The sequence below is a fragment of the Mustela putorius genome, unplaced genomic scaffold (genome assembly GCF_011764305.1).
Source record: "Mustela putorius furo isolate JIRA1106 unplaced genomic scaffold, ASM1176430v1.1 tig00000876_pilon_pilon_pilon, whole genome shotgun sequence".
Classification (NCBI taxonomy): Eukaryota; Metazoa; Chordata; class Mammalia; order Carnivora; family Mustelidae; genus Mustela; species Mustela putorius.
Window position 1 is genome coordinate 4,018,466 of NW_025421506.1, and position 14,532 is coordinate 4,032,997.

At 49.6% G+C, this 14,532-nt stretch overlaps 1 protein-coding gene across 7 annotated transcripts in view; it reads left to right on the forward strand.

The window, feature by feature from the left end:
• Positions 1-14,532, forward strand: part of DAPK1 (death associated protein kinase 1) — a 170,631-nt gene that overhangs the window by 130,086 nt on the left and 26,013 nt on the right. For all 7 annotated transcript variants that reach the window (XM_045086096.1, XM_045086097.1, XM_045086094.1 and 4 more), the window contains exons 15-19: positions 695-793; positions 1,706-1,903; positions 3,159-3,356; positions 8,319-8,417; positions 13,693-13,770. In XM_045086096.1, the coding sequence (XP_044942031.1) occupies positions 695-793; positions 1,706-1,903; positions 3,159-3,356; positions 8,319-8,417; positions 13,693-13,770 (672 nt within the window). The remainder of the gene's footprint in view (positions 1-694; positions 794-1,705; positions 1,904-3,158; positions 3,357-8,318; positions 8,418-13,692; positions 13,771-14,532) is intronic.

Consider the following 14,532-nt stretch of genomic DNA (forward strand, 5'->3'; position numbering starts at 1 on the left):
TTCATTCAGGACTGCCACATACAGTTGTATGGACTGCGCACTGCTCTATATCTAAGGGATGATAGTCATGTCAAAGACACACACACACACACACACACACACACAGTACGGCAGTTTTGGTCAGGTAGCAACAAGTATCTTGTTTTGTTTTAAATCTGTTTATACTCCAAGTTCTGGACAAATATAAGTAAAACATCCTGAGGAAATTGCATGTATTACAAATTCACAGAATGTGACTGTGGGCTAAAAGTGATATTTTTAGAATCTCTGAGAATGTAAGAAATGACATCCTAAACATAGACAGTGAAATCAGAAACTTGCTCATAAGCAAAACTTTAAATAATGTAATATTAAAACGGGAGTTTTGTGTTTAAAAAAAAAAAAAAAATCCCATGGCTGTGAGTATCAATATATGGAGAGGATTGAGAACCGCCATCACAGACAGGGAGGCGTTCTTACTGAGGAGGTTTTCTGACAAGCAGGATGAGCTATGTGTCTGGGTTTATTTAGCACTAGCTGTGTGGGACACATCCTACCCCAGGGTCCTGGGCCCAATCACCAAGGGGGCATCGGGCCTGAGGGTGGGGGGGGGCCCTAAAGGGGAAGATGTGGAGCCAGGCATGCACGGGATTTGGCCTCCAGTCCTATGCTTTCAGTTTCCACAGTCTGCTGAATTTGTCTGTTTCTCTTACAGTCTGGAGAGACAGCCCTTCACGTGGCAGCTCGCTATGGCCACGCTGATGTGGTCCAGTTACTGTGCAGCTTTGGCTCTAATCCCAATTTCCAGGACAAGGTGGGTCATGGTAGTTGATGTCCATTTGCCTGCTTGCTGCGTGGATGTGCCCCAAGCTGATGGATAGAGTCGGGTCCTTGGGGTTTTCTGCTTAGATTTCAGAGGGCAGGGACTCGAACAGAAACACGAACGTTCATTCATTCTTTCATTTACTCCTCTGGACAATCCTGCATGTGGGTTGCTATTATTATTATCCTCATTTTATGGAACACTGAGGCACAGAGAGGTTCAGTGATTTGCCCAAGCTGACACAGCTGCTAAGTAGCAGAGCGGTCTGGTTCCATAGTCGTGGTTCCAGAATCATGCCATCAGCACTACACTGTAATAACGTCTTGCAGACAGACATGAGCCTCTAACAACGTTGATGGTGAATATACAGGCCTTTCAGGCCTATAGACCTTCCTGTCACTTCTTAAAGCCCGATGACCTCAGCACTTCTTTGCCAGAGCCAACGGTAAATTGTGCGACTCATCTTTATGTGACATACGGGACAGAAATCTTGAGGGGTTAAGACTGTGGCAGGAATGCTTGCTCAGGAAGTGCTCTCCCCCCGTGAGGAGTCTGAATGGTAACGAAGACACTTTCCCAAGAAAGATGCTATAAACCTACCCACACCCGGGCTCCCTTGTTTAGAACAGCCGAGCCGACCGTTCCAGGGGGCTCCTGAAGGTCAGTTAGTAACTGGCAGGGAAAACTGAATCTGTGCAACACACAGGTGTGGATGCAGGAAACTAATGAAGGAGAGACATCAGGCCTACATCCATTATTTCCAGTGAACATCTTGCTCCACTGGCCACGAGCTCTTTTCTCTGTGCTGCCATCACTGGGCTGCCATGACTTGGCTGGAACTCCGTGCACACGTACCTGCATGTTGCTGTGTCCATCTCTTCATGCGTGTGTCTCTTTGGCCAGGAAGAAGAAACCCCCCTGCACTGTGCTGCCTGGCACGGCTATTACTCCGTGGCCAGAGCCCTTTGCGAAGCCGGCTGCAACGTGAACATTAAGAACCGAGAAGGAGAGACGCCCCTCCTGACAGCCTCTGCCCGGGGCTACCACGACATCGTGGAGTGTCTCTCTGAACACGGAGCCGACCTCAATGCCTCCGACAAGGTGCTTTGTGGGTAAATGTATCATGCTCCCTGGCATGCGATCTGGGGGGCTGGTAGGACCACAAGCCTCCTGCATCAATTTACCTAACAAACTCAAATGTAGCAAATTACAGTGATCCTTTGTCCTCTCTGTTTCAGAAATTCTGTGCCCTTTTCTAGATTCTGTTTAATAATTAATATTCCTTTGTGACATTTAACACTTGATGTCACATGACTCAGGTGTCTATCTTACGTATAGCCTTTTCCACTTCGGAGCAGGTACAGCAATGATCACTGAGCCTAAGACAATCTTCAGTTAGGACTAAAATTGGCAAGTCACTATTACTTCGTAGATTAAACAAAGAAATCATTAATTTATTTACTTTCATCACTGACTGTTTTGTAAAAAGACGAAAACCACCCTTGTTTGTCTGATAATTGCCATTCTAGACCAGGTGTTCCTTTATTCAGGATACAAATTCAGCATAATCTGTTGTTGTGAGTTTGTACTTAATGTGAGGCTGTGATGTTACTCTATATATCAGATTTGGGATTGTGTAGTTAAGTTAGTAATTGCCATTTTTGGAGTATTTTCTTAGTACGGAGAGGTGGTTCTAAACTGGGAGCAAGCTTGCCCCCAGGAGACATTTCGTAATGGCTGCAGACCTTTTGTGGTTGTCACAGCCTGGAGTACCCACACAGACATGGCCCCAAATTCTGTCCCTGGCTCCGGACACTCAACCTGACTGTTCGCCAGGGAATCCGTAACAAGTGGAGGGAATTCTCAGGCTGGTCTTTTTGGGGATGCCTGGGGCCAACATGTTATATTCGCCCCTAATATATAAGGCAGCCCTTGAACACATCTCAGTTTCTCCCAGACTCAGAGAAAGGAATAGGCATTCTACTTAGGAAGTCAGTAAAGACGCTGAGCGAACGTTTCTTAAAAGTGGTGTTCAGGTCCGTGATAAAACTGGCTATTGGAGTATGGACCATTACTTGAGTTCTGTAAAGCCAGGGACAAGAAGAAGTGTTGGCTCTTTCTCTCTGGTTGATTGTACTGGCCGCACCTGGAATCGTCAGTTTGTGGTTACTTAGTAGGGTGCACGAAGCCTGTCCCCCACTCTCTGGGAGGAAAGTCTGTTATGTAATCCTCCCGTCAGGCTCTGCGCTAGCAATGCCATCCCCAACTCATCTGGGCCCAGTGGCGGCTGAAAAGGTGAGTGGCCAGCCCTGTGAGCCTAAGGGAAAGTGCTCATGGTCCCTGGTACTTTTTGCAGGACGGACACATCGCTCTTCATCTTGCCGTGAGACGGTGTCAGGTGGAGGTGATCCAGACTCTCATCGGCCAGGGGTGTTCTGTCGACTTCCAAGACAGGCATGGCAACACCCCGCTCCATGTGGCCTGCAAAGACGGCAACATGCCTATTGTGGTGGCCCTCTGTGAAGCCGGCTGCAATCTGGATATCTCCAACAAGGTAATGGCGGCGGGGATGCCGGGACTGGCATGTGCACCCGGCCAGCTGCCTCTGGGTGTGGCCAGGCTTCGCTTTGTGTCTCATCATTGTTCATTACTCATGGGCACCTGTTCGGTCTTATAGGGCTCTCAATTTAACGCCGTATTTTATTTTATTTTTTAAATTTTATTTATTTGACAGAGAGAGAGATCACAAGCAGGCAGAGAGGCAGACAGAGAGAGAGGAGGAAGCAAGTTCCCTGCCGAGCAGAGATCCCGATGCAGGGCTCAATCCCAGGACCCTGAGACCATGACCTAAGCCGAAGGCAGAGGCTTAACCCACTGAGCCACCCAGGTGCCCCTTAATGTCATATTTTACATTTAGCTTTTGAATAACTTCGTGAAGTAACAGAAAATGATTATCTGAATAAGTACTTCCTACCTAGCCAGGTGGTCACTTATGAACATCGAGAGAGGAAGAGAGAGAAAAGGAGGAGTGTGTGTGTGTGTGAGCTCTTGTAGAGGAATCCCAGAACATCCGTCAAATGAGAGTGTCTTTCTGGAGCAGTAAGTCTTTGGGAAGATGCTTCACTGAGAATCCAAGACCCAGATTTCTGTTCTTAGCTTCACGCATTCAGAGTTTTATGGTCAAGCACTCATAACCCTTGTTTGGGCTAAGTAAATTTGGTAAGACTGAGGGAATGCTACCATTTGGCAAATAAAGAAATGGAAATAAATAATTAATGCTCCATCGAGCCCAGATGTTGACTTCTAGACGCTAGCTACCACCTTCCCTTTTCCCTGAACACCATCTAGATTTTCATTACCAAATAAGACAGAAGAGTTGGCTCTTCCTGCGGTTTTAGCCATGTGACTGTATGAAAGGCAAACACTCTTCTTTTGTGATTGTGTTAAAAAGAAAGTCCAACTGGAATTAAATATTTGAATGTGGGAAGGGTTTGTTTATAAATGGCACAGATGATGCCAGCAGAATTTTATTGTGATTTGTTTGAGGTAAGAGAATTAATATCTGAAACAGCGGGAAAATTACACTCCTACCAAAAATTATTCCTCTCGCCTATTATGTGATTAATTCTGATGAAAATTGAAATTGGCAATCTGCACGTTCTGGAAATTTGGAAACGCGAGATCATAGGTCTTAGCCATTAGCTGCTACGCTGGTTGCTTTCTCTGTTTATCCCATTCTAATCCTGCCAAGCCAGTCAGGAAAGTGGCTTAACAGGAAAGCCAGATATAAAGCAGCATCAAGACCTTGACTTTCCTTCCAGGAGTCTTTAAACAAATAAAAAGTGGCTTCAAGGAACAATGTGGCACTTACTTGGGTATGTTTGGATTTGGCCACAGCATGCTCGGAGGGCCACTGTGTGCACAGCATCTAAGATGAGCTATGCCTTGTGAAGGTGGAGGGGCCGAGCGGGTGACTCTGGGTTCTTGCACCAAGTTAAAGAAGGGAATGGGTGTTCCCACGCCTAAGTGCAAGCACTGCACCTGCTAAATATGCTCTTAAAATACCCAGCAAGAGGGGCACCTGGGTGGCTCAGTCAGTTAAGCAGCTGACTCTGGACGTCGGCTCTGGTCATGGTCATGGTCTTGTAGGATCAAGCCCTGCAGCGGGCTCAGTGCTCCGGGTGGAGTCTGCTTGATACTCTCTCTCCTTCTTCCCTCGTTCACACGCACACACACACTCTCTCTCTCAAATAAATAAGTATATCTTTAAAAAAATAAAATAAAATACTTGGCAAGATAATCCTAGACTTTCATGTTTAAAAACCACTGGCCTATTGACTGGGAAAGGCTCTCCGTTGTTGATGCTGTGGCTGGCCGTCCAGATGTATCCCCATAGACGTGTTTTTACCATATAGGGCAACACAGTGGCTCAGAGAGGCGGTTCAGCAGGTGACTTGGTCACAGACCTGAGCACAGCTGAAGCTCCACGGCGTCAGCCTCCTGGAGTCCATAGCCCAGGTCAGAGGGTCATGGGGAACCTGCTCAGAGCCCCAGCCTCTATCTGATGAGCAGCTCTGTGTGCTGGGATCTGCAGACAGGCTCGCTGGGCTGCCGTCAGTGCTCAGGGGCTCAGCACACCGTCACGACGTGCATCTCACGCCTTCTTCAGAGAACTGAGAACATCTTTGGCTTTTTCTTCCTTTTCTAGCTTTTTGTTTTAGGAAAGTGATGGAGCTCTTAGAGGATCTTGAATTAGTAAGAGTATTACTTGCTCGGAAAGCACCTCTACCTTTACTTGGCCGCACCCTTGTAAGCGACTGTCCAAACGGACCTTAGCACATGACAGCCCATGTCCCACAGGCAGATGGTCACTCCTTTCTTGTGACATGTCTGGCCTTTTCCTTACCTGGATTCAGTTCCCCCGGAGATAACAGTGGCCGTTCGGGTCCTACCCCAGTCCGCAGTATGGGACAGATATTTGTCACTACGGTTGACGTTCATCAAAGTAAAACAGATCTTTCTCAGTCTTCCTTCATCCCGTGGGAAAAACAGGAGAGTGGCTGTGGAAATGGGCTGTGCTGGGGAGCACGGGGCAGAGAGAGCTGGGTGGCACTGAGCCTACCGACCTTAAGCCTTCTTCCTCTGGGATGGCTCTTCTTATCAGTGAAGATGGAAAGCATATTGTGCTCATATACACATGCACAGACCAGCACAGACACATGCACCCACACAAACACACAGAGACACGCACACATGCAAACAGATGCATATACAAAGCACACACAGACATGCACACGCAGATGGGCACACACACATGCACACACGCACGCACACACGCATGCAAACGCATGAGTGAGAATGCCCAGCCAGCCAAGCGTGTCCTAATACCTTTCTCCAGCACATTGTGCCAGGTGAGGTCTGGGGCTTGCATATAGCAGCAGGAATGGTTCTTGCCCTCAGGCTGCTTTTCCCTCCAGCCCTGTCTCCTCCTGCAGTCTCTGCTTTCACAGGAACAGGTGCATGGCAAGGCGGTGCTGGACACATTAGAGAAACTGAAAGGGCTTTTCAGAGGCACTTAGGGCTTTGCTGGATGGGGAAGAGGAGAGAGTCAGACTGAGGGAAGTGTTCGTGTATGTTTGGGGACAATTCTCTGGATGCGCCGGCAGCTGACCTGGGGGTGTAGGCTTGGGGGCGGGGACAGGCAGTGGGGCACAGAGAAAACGCAGGTGGAAAGGGATCTTGGGTGCAGATGGTGCTAGACCTTGACTCCAGTCCCGAGGAGTTTGGGTTTGGTTCTGTGAAAGGTTTGAGCCTTTAAAAGTGTCAACTTCCTAGTCCTTTTTCTCTGTGGTCCTTCTTCCCTTGCATCAGGCGATGCCTCCCACTGCCAGGCTTCGCCTCCTTCCACACAAATCCAGACACCGCATCCCGTCTTTGCAACCCCTCTCTTCCTTCTTGCTGCATTGCTGGTGTATTTGAAGGCTTCATATTTGCTTTCTAAAGCCTCTGGATGACAGCAAACAAAATACAGACATGTATGCACATTGTAGCATTTTTTTTATAAGGACAAGGAACAGAACCATCTTAAGTGTCCATCCTCAGGGTCTGTCTGCATGAACATCCACACGTATCCACATGTGACATTATTATTCGGGTGTCTGAAAGAACGTACTACATCTAGTGACAGGCATGGCGAAGCGTCTCCCATATATTGTCAGGTGAATGTGTAGAGTGGGTGTGATCCTGTCCTGACTTTTCTAATTATTTGTTTCCTTTTATGGATTGAGAGCTAAAAGCTTGGTGGGAAAGGCAACAAAGGGACCAGCAGGACCTGCTCTGAGGAGGGAAGTTGGGGGAGGGGGACCTGGGAAAGCTCTTCCGTTTTCCACCCCATTCCTCAGAGTCCTTTGCATATTCTAAATCAGCAAGTGTTAACTTCAGAACAAAAGCTTACAACTGCAAATAAACAGCCTGCGAGCCTTACCTGAAATTCCTCAGCCTCCCTGGTCCTGGTGTCTCAGAACTTTTTTCTTGGTTCCCCTAGGACAAAAGAAATACCTCACCGCTCTGTTTATTAAGTGGTTTGCTCCAAACAACCTAGTAAGAATTTATATCTTAAAGACTCAGTAGCTGTGGGGGAAAAGTGAGCCCACACAAATGGAAAGGAAACGAATATTTTGATTTCAGACTTCCATAATCCCAATGGCGTACCAATGGGACGTGTGCGCTTTTGGGGCACCTCACAACCCTCAGACATGAACCCAGGTTGGACACTGCCGCCCTCACTTAATGCTCTACCCTGATGTCCTCAAGATACTCGCCTCTTGTCACTTCCCCGCCTGTAACCTCCCCACGCCCTTTGTGCTAACACCACAGAAAGGAAGGCAGGGCAGTCTCCTGCTGAGAGCCTGAACTGCCTCTTAAAGCTAGTAGTTCACTTTGTGTCTGAACCTGCTGCTTCCATTGAAAATGCAAAATATTCCTCAGTATCCCGTGAACTCACTGCAGTGCCCTGAGGTGCCTGGGCACACAGTTTGGGAACCACAGACGTAAACATGAGGGAGCATGGTAGGCATGGCCTTGCACTGTCACCTCAGTAGAGCCGCCTCAGAAGCTCTCGTAACATCCCTTTGTCCCTTGCAGCTTCCATATTTGAACTGTGGTACAGATCTTTCTGGAACTTTGGGACCCTTTGTAAGAGCCCCGACTCAGACCTCCTTTCTGCCCGCACAGCGGGAGACTTGATTTACTTATGATAAGCCTCCCACTCTTTCATCCTTTCCAGTTTTAGTTCCAAGTTACTGTTCTCACTGGAGAACACTCGCCCCCGTCCTGCCAGGCTTGTGTCCCTCAGGAGAGGGCGAGTTTCTGGAGAAGGGATCCCACACCTCCCATGTCTTCAGGGGGATCCCAGATCCCTTGCACAGTGCTGACCCATGGGATGGACTTGCATCCAGGGCCATCCTCAGCAACCATCGTGAGAAGGACTCTCTTTGGCCTTTCTTGTGTTTTCCAGTACGGCCGAACACCTCTGCACCTTGCAGCCAACAACGGGATTCTGGACGTGGTGCGCTACCTCTGTCTGGCGGGCGCCAACGTGGAGGCGCTGACCTCGGTGAGTCACCCTCTGGGGCAGGAGAATGCCATAGAAAGCCGTAGAAAACGTCTCAGGCCTCAAGGGCATGAGGGGCAAGATATCACTTGGCAACTGCCTCTCGGTGGACTCGTTGCTAGAAGCTTCGTTCCCACACAACAGGTTGAAGACAGTTGCCCACACAGGGCCGGGGGAGGGCTGGCTTGGCCACCTTCCCCGTGCATTTTGTGGCCCGCGCTGCCACGAAGGCCTGCTGTGGTCCATGTTCCACAACAACACCTTGGGGTGTGTGGATAGGTCTGTGTTTTCCTTTTCTCAATGCTCCCCTCCCCTATGGGGTTTCAGAGGCAACGGGGGTGGGGGTCAGGGTGGGGAACTGCTTGGGAGAGCTGTTGTGCTCTCCTGTGCTCTCCTCAAGAAGCTGCTTTGGCTCTGAGGCGGGCCCTGATGATTTTACATGCGATGCTTCTGTTCCCCCGGCCTCCCCACTCCACCTTCCATGCCAAGTCCTGCCCTGCTTGAGTTAACATTTCATGTAATACCAAAGAGGAAAAATCCAGGGACTAATGAGATAAGGTTGTCATTTTACTGCTCCCGTGAAATACTGTCATTTAACTTGCTTCTGGCCTAATGATGGGTTGTCTCCCACTCCATTACGTGGGGGATTCCTGAAACTCTAGTGCTTGGCTGACATAAAGTGTTTGTCTAAGGAAGGCCATTGGAGTTTCAAAATAATGGCAGCCAGTTTTGGGAAAATCGGGCCCTGAGACCAGAAGGGAGGCCTCATTTCTTGGAGAGGCACGCAGGGGTTGGCAAGCTAGGGGCCACGGGCCAAATCCAGCCTGCTGCCTGTTTCTGTAAATAAAGTTTTATTGGGAGCCAGCCATGTTCATTATTATGTATTTATGGCCACTTTCATGCTGTAAGGGCAGAGGTGAGCAGGTGTGATGGAGACCCTGTGGCTTCCAGAGCTCAAGGTATCTACTCTCTTGCCCTTTACAGAAAATGTTTGGTGACCCCTGGTGGAGAACATTGCCTCCCTGAATGCATTGATAGTCCTTTGATGTCATTCTGTCCCCAGAAGTACTGGCCCTGTTCTCTGAAGTGTTGAGCCCTGAGCTGGGCTTTTCTGCAGGCCTAGGGAATGCCAGTGGGACAGGGTTGTCCTTTTCTTAGGGCACTTCCCCGCCCGTCACGAAACCCCACAAGGCCGTGCGTGGGCTTCTAGGCCAGATGTGCCATTATCAAACCCTGCCCAGCCATGTCCTTGGAAAAGTATATATATATATATATATATATATATATATATATATACCGAGGTAGGCACGGTTGGGGAGGGACCGCCTCCTGATTGGCAGAAACAGTGCCCGCCCCTTTCCTGTGCTTCTGTCCACGCAGCACGAGCAGGTGGGCTTCTGCGTCCTTAACCCCAGCTCGCGACCCTGTGGCGCCCCCTCGCGGTCGCTTGTCGTCCCATTCCGGTCTCAGCCCCAGTTACTCGGAAAAGCCTCTGAAGGTCCTGCCCTTTTTTTCCTGGACTCCCTCCCCCTGTCTTCCCCCCTACGCCCTACAGCCCCTCCTGGACACTGTGCTGCCAAATCTCCAGTCACCTCCTAGTAGCTCTTGCCTTCAGAACCTCTTTATAGTAAGATAAAACACATTTTTTTTTAACGAAGCATATGAACAAAAGTAAAGCTTACTGAACTTTCAAAGTCACCCCAAAAGCCTCCGGGGCCTGACGTGGTCACTGCGTCTCCTTCCGCAGGGTGTGACCCCGCTCTTTTAGGGTAGCCATGCCCCCGCCTGTCTTCTTTCTCCTCCGCACCTCAGCGGCAGCAGGTTTTCTGAATCGTGGTTAGCCAGGACTTGCACTTCCGGCCCCTCCCACTCGCTTTGGGTAGGAAAACCGCACTTGCTGCTGCCTCTCCTCCTGCCTTTGCGTGCCTCCTCCAGCTCCAGTGGCTTCCCACATTCGGCGCCTGCCCTTGACCACCCTGGGCTGCAGCTGCCGCTGGCCCCAGGCCCACGACCTTGGCTCCAGCCCCACATCCCCAGAGCGCCCCCGCATGCCCTCTGGTGGGCACCAGCGTCACAGGGCCCGACCTCTAGGTTGTCCTCATCCTCCAGCCCTGCCATTCTCTGTCAGTGTCTGACCTGTGCAGAGGCCTGCAGCCCCTGTCAGCTCCTAGGGTCCGGGAACACACACCCCAGCTGTAAGACATGATGTGCTCCTGCTGCCCATGTGAGAGACTTTGGGGCCTAATAGCACATAGGCACAGAGTCACAGATGACATTGGTGGCAGCAAGGTTCTGGAACACTAGCTCCTTTTCATCTTTCAGTAATCAGCTGGAGCCCCAGAGAGCCTCCTCTTTTCAGCCCCCTCCAGCTCCCCTTCTTACTCTGTTGGAATTGATTTGCTGATCCTCCATGAGATATGACCCCTTGGCCATGATCATGTGCAATTTGTCCCAGTCTCCTAACCAGTTTCCTTACTTCTACCCTCACCTGCCCATACTGTTCCTCAGGCAGCAGCTTGTGTGACTCTATTGCAATAGAAGTCAAATCATATCCCTCCTCTGCTCAGACCCTCCGTCAAGTTAGAAGTCCTTATGATGGGGACTACCTGAAGACTGACCCCTCACATTGCCTCCCTGACCCCCATCTCCTGCTCCATCTCCAGGCTTTGACACCACCCCGCCCCCATACCAGGAGAACCATATGAGCTTCTCTGAAACTCTTCAGACAGGACAGTCATCCTGCTGCCTCAGGGTCTTTGCATTTGCCTTTCTTCACAGGTATCCAAATGCCTCAGGTTTTGACTCAAATGTCACCTTCTCAGTAAGGCCCTCCCAGACCACTGTTTATAACCAGGAGAACAATGAGTGTTAGAATTGCTTGTGGGAGGGGCGCCTGGGTGGCTCAGTGGGTTAAGCCGCTGCCTTCGGCTCAGGTCATGATCTCAGAGTCCTGGGATCGAGAGCCCCACATTGGGCTCTCTGCTCAGCAGGGAGCCTGCTTCCTCCTCTCTCTCTGCCTGCCTCTCTGCCTGCTTGTGATCTCTGTCAAATAAATAAATAAAATCTTTAAAAAAAAAAAAGAATTGCTTGTGGGAGTTAGTTAGCACCTGGCTCAGGAGCACAGAGTCAGGCAAGGCCAGAATGCAAACAACCAGCTCCTACCCCATTCTCTCCTAGAAAGGCAGGGCATTTGGGGAAATTCTCAGCTTTTTTATTAGCAATTACTGCCGCTTCTTTTTTCCATGACTGGTACTCTTTTGGTTCTTTCCATTTGTTTATCTCTGATCTGCTGAAGTGCCTGTGTGATCAGGGTCCCTGCTTCCGCCTTACAGTGAAGAAGGCCAGGTTCCAGAAGGCCCAGTGACTGCTTACACAGCTGGTGGGGGCAGATTCAGGAGGTAAACCTCGTCCTTCTGACGCCAAAGGTCAAACTTCCCACCACACTGGCAGGCCTTTCTTTTGGGAGCTTGAACACTGTCTCTTAAGGCAAAGTGTTTTGCAAGCTTTGAAGTGCTCCATAATTGTAGGACATTTGGTTAGTGGTGGTTTTCCTGTCACTTGAAAGGCTCCATGATGGACAGGGACCTTTGTCACTAAAGGTCCTCTGCCTGTGTAACGTGCCCATCCTGGGTCTCCAAGAGAATTGTGGTGGCCAGAAGTCAGACAACTTTAGTCAAGGCTCACTTGGCTGCACGTTGGAATCATGGGGAGCGCTTACAACCGCAGTGTCCAGGTCGCACCCAGATTGAGGGAAGCAGAGCATCCAGAAGGGGGCGGGTGCGTGCAGCCCACTGGAGTTCTTAAACACCCCCAGGGTTCCAGTGTGTGGGGAGGTTTGGGAACTGCTATCCTGAGGCCTTTTCTCATCATGTCAGCAAGGATCTAGGCTGTTTGGCACGAATCCCTGGTTGGGGTGTGGTGACTGACAAGATCCCTGATTCACCCCAAAGAAAACTAGAAGCTCTGCCCTGCCCCCTGGAGACATCTGGGGGCCCTAAGGGAGAGCAGAGGTGGGCCGCGCACTGTGAAGACTGCTCCCCCGAGCGCTTAAGGGAGCCTCCAGCTTCAGCCTAAGGTGGCAGTTCTCAGCTGGGGTGATTTTGCGCCCCCCAGGGAGCCCAGGGCCACGTCTGAAGACACCTGGAGTTGTCAGGAATCGGGGAGGACGAGCCTTGCAGAGACCAGAGACAGTGGCGCTCCACACCTTGCAGTGCCCGGGACTGCCCCCCACGCCAGAGAACGATCTGGTCCAAAATGTCAGCAGTGCGGAGGCTGAGAAACACTGGTCTCATGAAGCCCCGCGCAGGAGAAAGCGGAAGATGTGCTGTCGGTGAGACTCGGGCAGCCCGAGCTTCCTCGGGAATGCAGCTGTGACCGGTGCTGAGCGGCCCCGAGCGGGATCGAAATGCTTGTCGGTCTGGGTCTCATTGAAAGGAGATTGTTTTTATTTGCAAGGAAATGGCCTCTGGCCTTTTCTACTCCGAATTAGTAACTTTAAAGCTGTAGCAGAACAGCCCCTCAGCCTCTGTTTCCCCCTCGGTGGCCCACAGATGAGCAGCCAGAGGTCCCCACCCACGAGGGCCCCCGAGCGCACTTGTGGGCACAGCAGGCCGCCTGGACCTGACGCATGGTGGTCCCGGCCTCCGTGTCAGCCCGGCTCCTGCTTACTGCCGGCGCAGAAATGTAAGTGAAATTGCTCACTGTGAAACGGCAGCCTTGTGAAAATTCTCTACTTAAAAGGTGCCATGATCTCTGATTTCCTCCTCTTATGTTCACTGAAAATCTTTAGATCAAAATCGTCTGTAAAATTAAAACTTTTCTTTGAAGTGCACAGAAATTTCCAATAACTAGCATTCTCCGTGAGTGCTCAGGTTTGTCCGTGGAAGGTATTTAAAACACTAGCTAGCACCAGCTAGACTTTGGCATCTATGAAAGTCTGCATCATCTGCTTTCTTGGAGGGAGGTTCAGCATCTGGGGTCATCCGCCCGCCTGCGAGGTACCAGGTGTGAGGAAAGCCTGTGGGTCTGAGACATCTCACGGATGGACTTCGAGACACCAGTGCACATGTTTTTTTCCTTAATTCTCACCTTCCCTCCCTGCAGAACCAATAAGGAAATGAAATAAGGACCGTACAGAAAGGGAAAGAATCGAGGACTATGTCCACCTTTTTTGTTTCTAAGGCCTGTTAACCCTTGTTTCTGCCTCTGACAGCAGAACCAGTGGATGGAACAAACAGCCTCCCGTGCAGGAAAGACACTAACGGTTTTTCTCCAACAGGACGGGAAGACAGCAGAAGAGCTCGCTAAATCAGAGCAGCACGAACACGTAGCAGGTCTGCTTGCAAGACTCCGAAAGGTGAGAAATTCTGTTTTTCGGTCTGATGTTGTTTTTATGTGAAAAATTCTGTCTTTTTCCTTTTATACAATGAGTTGAACAAAATGAGGCTTTGGACACACAGGCTGTAGGAAAGGCATCTCTCCCTGACCTGTGGTTTGCATACCGTTAGCATAAATGCATCAGCTCCCTATCGGTTTCTTCTTCTGTGTTTGGACTTGGAAATCATTTGGCTTCCTTACAGTTTCTGTGCCTGGTTTCCCTCCTCCCACCGCTTCTGTAATAACAGTTCCCATAAAGTAGACAGGAAATGAGAAAGCTGACTGCTTCTTTCTTTCTTAATGTTTTGAGCTCCAAGATGTCACATGATATGCTCGGGTTTAGGAAACACACTGTTGCTGTAAGATTTAAAGAAACAGGATACAAATAAGTAAATGCAGGGGTGTCTTTCTAGCCCACATCATAGGAATGTGTATCAGGAGTCTTCAAAATAGTCACACCCTTTAAGGTAGGAACTCCATGTCTAGGACTCTAGACTCTAGGACTTTATCCTAAAGAAATGGAAAAAATGCAGGAAACAGTGCACACAGATGTTCATTGCAGTGTTATTTATAATACAGTAATAAAAATCAGAAACATCAGATGACCAACAATAATGTCTAGCGAATTGCTGTACAGATGTAGGATAGAACTGTTTCTGGCCACTCAAGTATTTTTGAAGTCCTAAACTCTTCTTGAGTTTAGGACTTTCTAGGGCTTCAAAGCAGAAGATAGATTCCATAT